This window comes from Macadamia integrifolia, chromosome 14 (assembly GCF_013358625.1).
Source record: "Macadamia integrifolia cultivar HAES 741 chromosome 14, SCU_Mint_v3, whole genome shotgun sequence".
Taxonomy (NCBI): Eukaryota; Viridiplantae; Streptophyta; class Magnoliopsida; order Proteales; family Proteaceae; genus Macadamia; species Macadamia integrifolia.
This window is the reverse complement of record NC_056570.1, coordinates 16,067,602-16,078,134: the sequence shown is the minus strand read 5'-3', so window position 1 is coordinate 16,078,134 and position 10,533 is coordinate 16,067,602. Positions and strand designations below refer to the sequence as shown.

At 34.9% G+C, this 10,533-nt stretch overlaps 1 protein-coding gene across 1 annotated transcript in view; it reads left to right on the top strand.

Annotated features, from left to right (window-relative positions):
* Positions 1-6,929, top strand: part of LOC122062167 — a 10,675-nt gene extending 3,746 nt beyond the window's left edge. Inside the window, exons 2-3 of the mRNA XM_042625872.1 lie at positions 5,946-6,074; positions 6,418-6,929. Coding sequence (XP_042481806.1) covers positions 5,946-6,074; positions 6,418-6,642 — 354 coding nt within the window. The 3' untranslated portion in view covers positions 6,643-6,929. The remainder of the gene's footprint in view (positions 1-5,945; positions 6,075-6,417) is intronic.
* Positions 6,930-10,533: the final 3,604 nt, after the last annotated feature.

Genomic DNA, 10,533 nt, shown 5'->3' with positions numbered 1-10,533 from the left:
TTTTGCCAAAGATTAAATTTTATTAATCGAAATATGAGACAACCCCAAGAGGGTAGCTGAGTTGGAAAGAGACCTTTGCCTCGGGAAGTGTGCGGTTCTGAGTTCAACTCCTCTTACTTCCTTGGGGCCACTCAAATGGGGGTGTTTAGTGCTCATCATTGTTTCCAGTGAAAGTTGAATGGTTCTCATTCAAATGTGATATGACATGGTTCATGCGGTTGTGGAGTCAATATGGGCCGGAGGGACTATTAGACTGAAGGCCTAGATACCTGTCATTACCAAAAAAAACAAAACATAATTCAAATATGAGAAAAGTTCTTATACTAGATGATAACTAATTTTTGGGTTGCATAATATAGACAAGGAAGTGCATAAAGATATGAGCCATGGTTGTGATATTGATACATACTCTCCCCCAAGCCCTATCCATTGTGAACAAGCAGACCTACCTTGTGCATCATCAATGGTGCAACTTTGATCAATATGCTTTAGTTACAATATTTATGTCTTCTGTAGCCTCAGCCTTGGTTTCTTTGGAAATAAAATGGAACCCATTGTTTTATATTTTATTTTGTGGTCTAATGCAAGGCATATATTGGTAGAACTTGTAATGCTACCATGTCATTTACTTTCTTTAAATTTTATTACGATTTAGTTTGCTTGACTGCAAATGTCCATGCAGATGTTTTACCATAAAAAAAAAATGTCCATGCAGATGGTGGGCAACATTCTGAATTTTTATTTTTTATTTTTTGTGTGGTGATTTTCTAATTATTTCACTCTCTTAATAATATTCTTTGCTCATCTTTGACAAAAGAAAATGTCATCGGCCACTCTTATTGCCACCAAATCCCATCTTCCATGAAATCTTTTTTTTTTTTTTTTTTCAAGTGATTATAAAAATGAAATTAAAAAATCGAAAGAATATAGAATTAAAGCAATTACATTTCTCTCAATAGATAGTTAGCGTATATAGGAGTTTTTTTCTTTTTTAATTTCCACTTATGGGACAAAGTTATGACTCAAAGATATTAATGATTGATTTCCTTGCCAAAGGCATTAATTATGTTTTATCCCCGAAGATGAATAATGCCAAGAAGGTTGGACACTTTCTGCCTATTTGTCGAGGAAACTTTGGCTTTAAGCTTATCCTAGAGATCCTAGCAAATCTTGTCTACCTTGCTCCCTCAGCTTAATTCAGAAGAATAAGTTGCTTTTAAAAAACAGAAAGGTGATATTCTGTTCTATTGGCATGGCCACAGAGCTTGCCAACCTGATGAGAAAAAAGAGCTTTGGAGTTGGGATGGGCTTAAAGCTAGACGCTCAAAAAGATTTTGACACTCTGAAATGGAAATTCTTATTCGATGTTTTGAAAAAGTTTGGTTTTCATCCCAGATGGATTGATTGGATTCAGAAATCCCTTAACACAAAAAAGTTATCAATCTTAATCAATGGTGGACCTTTTTTTTTGGGGGCGGGGGGTTTGAACGTCTTCAACAAGGAGATCCACTTTCTCCAATGTTATTCATTCTTGATGAAGAAATGCTATGCTGAAGGCTTCAGGCACTGAGAAGTACATGCTCAGCTAAAGAGCTCCAAGGGCCTAAAAATGACGTCACCCCTCTCATTTTCTCTTTGCTGATGATCTTTTCATCTTCATCAACGTGGACTTGTTTGGTTTGAAGCATCTCAAGAGGTTCCTAGACAAGTACCAATATTATTCTAGTCAAGCTTTCAATTGAGATAAAATTTGTATGTATTGTGGTCCAATCCCTGTATCAAGGAAAAATCAGATCAAAGAAGTCTTGAGAATCCCTGAATAATGTTTCCCAACACAATACCTTGGCGTTCTGTTCCTCAAGGAAAGGGTTAAAATTATGCCTCTAGTGGATAACTTTAAAGAAAGGCTATCATGATGGTAGGACCGCCTTCTTTCTATGGTGGTTAGAGTTAAGTTAGTTAAAACGGTCATGAGTAGGATTCCTATTCATAAATTCTCTACATATCTTTAGCCATCGTCTGTTGTTGCTCTTATGGAGACTTGGTTCAGAAATTTCATCTAGTCTGGAGACGCATTAACCTCTAAAGCTATAAGTGTCAAATGGGATGACCCATGCAAGCCAAAGTAGCAAGGAGGATTGGGTATTCAAAGACTTTATGATGTCAACCTTGCCTTATTAGAAAACTTGGGCTGTTTTATAAAATATTACCAGTCATTGTACGAAAAATTTTGAAGAGGCAGTTTAGTTGCTAAAGATGGTTCATTGAAGACTTCAACTATATCATCAATTCTACCTGGTATTTGCAAGGTATGGGGATTTATGAGAGAATTTGAAGGGTGGATTGTAAGTGATAGGAACTCTATCTTTTATTGGCATGATCGCTGATTGGAGGTTTAATGCCCTGACCCCATTAACCTTGCACAATATTGTCCTCTTTGGCTTATGGGCCTCAAGACTTTTCAACGCATTCTAAAGCCTTGAGGCCCATGGGCCAAAGAGGACAATATTGTTCAAGGTTAATGGGGCTGGGGCATTACAGGAGGGCTTTCAATTAGTCGATATCCTTGATAAAAAAATTTTCTCTCCACATGATCTAACAACTTCAGTGGCAGACTTCATAGCGAACATATGTTATTCTCTTCCAGTCATTTCAAATCCCGTACTAACGGTGATATGTGATCAAATCCAAAATATTGAGCTTCCATATATTATAGTGTCTGACAAGAGAGTGTGGTTCCTTTCATAATTGGGTTAGTTCTCCATTAAGTCAGCTTGGGAAGGCATCAAACTCAAGAATCGACCCTAGGGATGGGCAACCCTAACGTGCCAAAAAGGCTTGAATCCTCAATTTTCTTTGTTTGGGTGGCGAATGTATCACAAACGTCTTCCCACTAATGATCAAGTGAATAAGCACAAGGTGCCTATGGCCTCTAGGTGTGATTTATACCATAAGAATCAATAATCTTTGTCTTATCTTTTTCTTGATTGTGGGTTCAACACTTATGTGTAGAAGGAACTCCTATTCTTATTTAAGATCTAGAGGAGTGGTTCCCGTCAATAGAGGAACCGTTTTCATTGTGGAAGAGTAAAACAAATGTTGTTCAATTGCGACAGGTCTGGTCTGCTCTTCTTATTATTATTCCTTTCCATCTCTGGAAAGAAAGAAACTACAGGTGCCATGATAATGCGACCACAACATATCAACTACTTGTTAGGGCAATTTTGCGTGATCTAGCTAATTTCTCATCCTTCAAATCTATCAATGCGAAGTCAGTCTCTGACCTGTTATTATCCAGACATTTGCATCTAAAGATTGTCCTAGTGAGAAATAAAAAAAAAAATCTTTGAAATTCTTGGGGAACCTCCAAAGCAAGGCTTCATTAAATTGAACATAGATGGTTGCTCCTTAGGAAACCCGGGTTGAATAGGATTAAGTGGAATTTTTAGAGACAATAAAGGAATTCATATCCAATGATTTGCAAATTTTCAAGGATTATTTACGAATTTTTTTGTAGAATTTAGAGATTTTTTCATAGGCATTCGCCAAGAAATCACAATGAACTGGTGGAGCCATTCGATCGAATGTGACTCTCAAGCCATAGTGTTATGCATTCAAAATCATACAATTCCATGGATGTTCTAGTAGCAGTGCTGGTCTTACATGGAATTCTTGGATTGTTCTTCTTAGATAATTTCTCACTGCTACCATGAAGCAAATTATATCACTGACAAGCTGGCCAAGCATGCAGCAATTTCTCGGACTTCTACATCTTGGGATGGACCACCCTCTTTCATAGTTGAGGATATTACTAGGATCAAATGAGGTCCAAATACTTTTTTTGCTATAAATCAGCAAATGCAAAAATCTATTAGAATAAGGGAATATACAAAGAAAGCGTCCAGGCATACCTAGACAATCACCACAAATATAAAGATATAGAAGGGACTTTAAGCTCCACCTTCAGCATTGCCATCAGTGGGACCTAAAGCCCATATATCAATGTCCTGAGACTCCAGCTACGGCATTGCCATTAGCAGAAGACTCAGAACAGAGAAACTACAAATGAAGGATAGAAAATCAAGTTGAAATAAATTTAAATCTAGGTCTTTCCTATATGTCCCAAAGACTTCATCATTAACAAAATCAGGATGTGCCATCCAAGATACGGAAGATCGAGACGACGCCCCTCTTTTTGCTAGAATATCTGCAACAATATTTCTTTCTCTCATAATGTGGGTAATTTTCCATGTAATAGAAGAAAGGTAACCACTATATTCCATCCATTGCTGCCGGAATATCCATGGGATGTTCTGATTTAGATGCTTGTTACCACTGCAATAAAATCACATTCAAGCCAAAGATATAAAGCACCTTTGCATTTAGCTAAATGAGGCCCAAATACAAATTCTCATGAGCGTGTGTAATCTTTCGATTAGGTTGCTATGCTACTGATGGCCATGCCAAAGGTGGATTAGCAGTCCATCATTTCATTATAATCATTATTCTTTCTCCTTATTTAATAAAGTCTACTTGCCAAGTTTTAGGAAAAAAATTGATTCCAGTAAAGTGGTATTCTTGCCATTTTATCATATACCCAATAAATGAAGGATAAAATCGCTATAGAATTTTTTGTTTTTTTCCTTTTAGTCAATAGTTTAAATCGCTTTACTAAAGAGATAAATTGTCTATGTCTGCTTGCTAATTAATATCCAAAATATTTTGTCAAACAAGAGAAAGAAATTCTTTTTTGTTTACTAATCTGTTATTTTTCCTTCAAAACCTAGTCATGGCTTAAACAACATACCATCGAGAACTAGAAGATATCACACTGGATTTCCGTAGCGAGTTAGATTTTTCATCAACTTAGATTAAGTAGGGAAGTATAGATATAATACTGATCTTCTAGCAAAAGAAAAAAGATGGTAGTTCGTCAAGGTGATTCAATTTCTCTATTACTATTTATTATTATGTGCAAAGGAAGTCCTATGTAGAAGTTTGCACAGCCTTATATATGAGAAGAAAGTTATGACTCTTCAAGGGCGAGGAGGCTTTCCAACTCTAGGTCACCCTATTCATTTAAACCACAGTGGTGACTCGGATGTTCCCATTCTACTCTTCATTCTCAATAGCTGGATTAGTAAGCCTGACAACCTTATTGGCTGGATACAGCCTTTCAAGCTCCTGCTCCTCTTCCTAGCCAGTCCTTCCTTCCCTTGGATGAAAGTGGCACTCCGCCTCCTAGAAGGGATCAAAGAACTGCTTTTCGTATCCTCCACGAGAATCTAGAAACCTTGAATTACCATCTTCTCCATCACCCCTCTCTTGAACTGTCATCTCTCCCTAACAACTCCAATACAGGTTTATAACAATAGATTCGTTATGGCATCTTACTGACAAAAATACTGCAATGTCTTTAGTGCCACTTGTATATGTACTTCATTATATTTTGGATAACCAACTGTAATCACATCTAATCTTACTTATACCTTTTTGTATGTTTCTACCCCTACCAATTTTTCTTGCATCCCCTTCTTTGTTCTTGTTTCTCCCCCCTTTGGATTTTGTTTTGTTGTGTCCTCTTTCTTAGGGATTTGTTTTGTCCCTTTCCTTATGGGCTAGTTTCCTTTGGTTAAGGTCTTGTCCCCTGTTTAGCCGAATTGGCTTTGTCTATTGTATATGTTTCTCTCTTTTTTGTCTAATATATTTTTCATCCACCGAAGAAAAAAATCAATTCTTATTTATAAATGTTAGAAATAGTATTATTAAATTTGTTCACATTTGGATCGAGTGAGTCCTCCTATTGCTACAAAGAATCGTTAAGGGGCCTGGCTCTTTCCTCCCAACAATTAAAATGAGAAAAGTACAATTATGCATATATTTTTATTTTTCTCTTTTTCCTAGTTTCTCCTTTCTGTTAATATTTTAACTGAAAAATTGTGCAGTACTATTGGAATTATTTGGAGAGAACATTTTTTCGATCTTTGAAGGAAGTTGAAAGGTACATCGAAACAGGTGTGGTGCCAAGACCATTGCCAAAGATTAAGAAGCCAAGAGTTGAAGGCAACAATCTGGTGAGTTTAATATGCATTACTTATATTGGTTAATCTAATAAATGAGTTTTCTACACTAGAAAGGAAAGAATAAAGACTATTCACTCTTGCCAGTGAACTAATCTCCAAAAGTTAAACTCAAGGGTTAATGCATGTAGACACAAGGCCTCCTAAGGGATTTGGCAGATGTCTTTTCAAAAAAAAAAAAAAAAAAGGTTATCTAAAGTCAAACTCATCTTTTGCTGTTTAGATATTTTGCGTTTTTTTTTTTTTTCTGGACTTTTTTTATATCTGATACCTAGTTCATAATCTTTTCTTAAGAAATTAAAATAAGGGCCTAACTGAAGGTGTTCATGCCATATAGATGCAAGGCTTTTCCGCAGATAACAGTAAGGGGAAATCTGGCCAATCTCTCACCACTTCCTCCTCCATATCCAGCAAACAGCTGCTCCTTATGGCACCGGTTGCAGTCAAGCTTAGCAGCTCCTATGATGTTGATGTTTGTGATGAGCCTGATGCCAGAGCTGTGACGGCAGCAGAGGCAACCCCTAGCGAGGCTGGTGGTGGCAATGACATCCCTTTAATCTAGAGGAAGACGAAGACGAAGACGAAGAGGGGGCATTAGGCTCCCCGAGAATTAATCGAGATGCGTGTAAGCTAGCCCGGACAGCTTGGTTAACAAAAAAAAAAGAAAAAAGAACGGGCATTATGTTATATTTTTCTATTTTATTCCCAGCCCATTTGTTCCAGCTCTTTTCAGATATTAGTTATCTTTTTATTTTTTTGATGATAATTTTCAGAACTCCAAACCTTAGAACCGTTTATGTTTGAAATTTGAATCTTGATGAATGACCAAGGATTTTTTGAATTTGGTGATTTTCTGGCCCATTTTGGCATTATAGGTGTAATACCCTATTACTAGGCAGATGTATTATTTAATATGTTGCTGGGAGGTACGTTACAGGGAAGGTTTCAGTGGACGCCGAAGATGAAAGTATTGTTACCTGAGGGTAATTTGTAATTATTATTATTATTTTTTATTAATTCTTGACTTGTTCTATTAGCTGTTAATATATAGATAATTAGCTGTTAATATACTTAGTTTTAGTTGATTAGCTAAGATCATGTATCCCTTGTATTAAACTAAGGATAGGCTGAAAAACATTTTGAGTGATATGACGGCTAATGTGGAAATTATTCCCCACGATCCCCATTCCAAATATACTGATTTTCCAACCAATGAAGGCACTGAGAAGGAGGGGTAGATCCCCAGGATCCCCTTTCCAAAAGTATTCCTACCAATCAAGGCGTTGAGAAGGAGGAGATTCAAATCGTTTTGGACTCTCTTGGAGGAAATACAGCTATATTGGGAAACTTCACCTCATAGGATACGGATGCAAATCAAATCCGTGATCTTCCAAGTTTGGAGATAGGATAGGTGGTTGGATCTGGGTTGGAGTCGGATCTGGGTAATAAGGATTGGACGCCTTTAGGGGCTTGCCACCTAGGCCAAGAAGGGAAGCTACAATCAGAGGCCGTGGTGGTGGAGCTTCTACGTGAGGAGGACGTGGAGGAGGAGCTCGGACTGCTACCATCCCTCATCATTCTATGATAGATAATGGGGATTCTCATCTTTCTAGTTTCCCTTTATCTAACATCAGGGGTGGATGAGTCGCATTGTATTTTCAGGAGGTTGAGTGTAATACCCTGAAATCTGATTAGGGGTATTTTTGTCTTTTGACCATTATAGGGTCAGAGTGACTTAAAGTGGGGATACCAGACCACTGAATGTGCATTAGTACTTGGTAAGTGCTAAAATTCATCCATTAGATATAACTATACTGTAGAATAATTTTCGGGGTTTCACCCTGAAATTTACCATTTTGTCCATGAACCCTGATTTACCATTTTGCCACTAGATCATAACTTGACTTTTCTTTTATAATATGATTTTAATGTCAACCATAATATTGACTTATTTAATTAAGAAATATGGGCGAGTGGTAGCAGGACGTACGTATTGCAATCTTATTTTCACTTTCTTTTAATATTAACCGTCCATTTAAATTTAGATTAATCTAAACCATCTATTAGTTTTTTATATTGTAATTGATTCCTAATTTTTAGGGTGGAAAGATGACAGACATGGTTACTTAACTTGTCTAATATTTTTTTATATAAATAAATAAATAAAAAATAAAAATCCAATATAAGTGGACTCCTCCTTCGATTTTGTTGAGAAATCTCAATTCTCTCTCTCTCTCTCTCTCTCTCTCTTCTTGCTTTTTCTTCAATGCTGTTCTTTCTTTCTACAGTCGCCATCATCATCATCTCTCTCTCAAAATAGGATGAGATAAGAAAAAAATCAACATAACTATTTTCAGGCACTGAGCATATGAGAGACTTGGCCACACATATCCAAATACCATGTTTACATATTAATCATCAGGAAAGGGATTTGGACAGTAAAGTTTGCATGTATGGCAAAAGATAAATTTAAATTTATAAAGTAAACAAAGCTGTTGAATATTTAGGATTTTATTATTATTTATTGGGTGGATATTATTAACCTATGAGAAATAACCATGGATGCAAATCTTCACTGAAATTGGTAAACAAAATTTCAACTATATTGGAGAGCGGTGAAAAAGGAAGAAGAAAGAAGGAACAACCTTGAAGAAGAAGCATAGAGAGAGAGATAGAAAGAGAGGATCGAGATTTCTAAGCGGAATGAAATGAGGAGTTCGCTTATATTGGGATTTTTATTATTTATTTATTTAAATATTAATAATATTAAACAGAGTTGTAACCGTTTACAACTCTGTTAGCAGGATTAACATATTTAACACTTGTCAATCATATCATTTATGTGAACATTCACCGAGCTCCAAACATTTCGCATTCCTATTTTTCTGCATGTACCGCGACCATTTTGTCAAGAAATATATATATATATATACATATATTAACTTATTATTATCCACATGGACAATTAACTAACTAGTGGATAAGACCTAATTAACTAACAACTTTAACTAACTAATTGTTTCTAATTAATAATTAACACTTAAAAAATTTCCTAATAATGAGGGACTTTCATTTGAAATATGGATAGCCTTAGGCATAAAGTAAGTGAGATATAGTAGGAAAAGTGAGAGAATGAGTTGGAGATCAATTGTGACTAGAAATAAACTTGGAGATGAATTAGGGGGCAAAAAGAGGCCAAAAATGTGGTTCTATTGCCTCTCACCCTCTATTTAAGAAAAATCAAAAGGAAAAAACAAAAAGAGAGAGAAAAAAATGTATTATGGAGAAGAAAAATGAGAAAAGAAATCAAGGTTCGAACGATTTTCAAAGTAAGAATTTTTAGCATGGCTTAATTACTTTCTATGTTCTACTTAGGGGATAGATCATGATTTAAAGGTATAGAAATTATATTATGAGTTTGATGAGATAGAAAATAAGATTTTGTTATGTTAATAGTATTTTATGGGTCAGACAGAACAATAGTCTGAGATTGTTCATATTATTGAATATAGTTAAGTATTGTTTTATGATTTGAATTAATTATTGAGAGTACATACATGTGTTCATATTATTGAATATAGTTAAGTATTGTTAATTATTGTTTTATGATCTGAAATTGGAAGTGATTTGGGTTCGGGAAAGTGGTTTAATGAATTTTTAAATTTATTGGACAGAATCTGTTACAGACTGAAAACCATTTTTTAGGAGGATTGATACCTAACCTAAGAAGGTTATTGTGATGTTATTTTCATCCGAGATTTATATATATATGAGTTAGGTTTCAATAGGATCTAATTTAAATTTATTTGAAATTCCAAAGGTATTTATTTTCTATTTTTCTATGGCAGTATGCAAAATAAGTTAAGGCAGAATTTTGAGAACGATATCAAGGTGAGTGGAATCGCTACCATAACTTGCTTATTTTTATAGTGTTATCAAAATAAAATTTTATGAACAGTAGATCTATTCTAAACCTTGGATTTAATGATATTTTATCATTACAAGTATGATTTGCAAACCTAATGTTATATTTTTATAGTGTTATCAAAATAAAATTTTATGAACAGTAGATCTATTCTAAACCTTGGATTTAATGATATTTTATCATTACAAGTATGATTTGCAAACCTAATGTTATATACATGAAAGAATAGAGAAACAAATTAAATTTTATTCCATGATTTGCATTATATATAAATAGCACAATTTTCTAAATAGAGCATCGAATACATAGTATTAGTCACTAATGTGATGTCTTATGTTGCAATTATGATTGTATGGAGTAATATACTATGTGCATTATATGATTCTTTTACCACATGAGTTTTGTCTTTGTATATTTTAAAAATAGTAGTTTACATAAATTTAATGTTTTAATGTATGAGATGCGTTGTTCGTTGTGGTAACGATGCTTTACATTATCAACCTTGATTGAGGAGGAATGTAATTACCG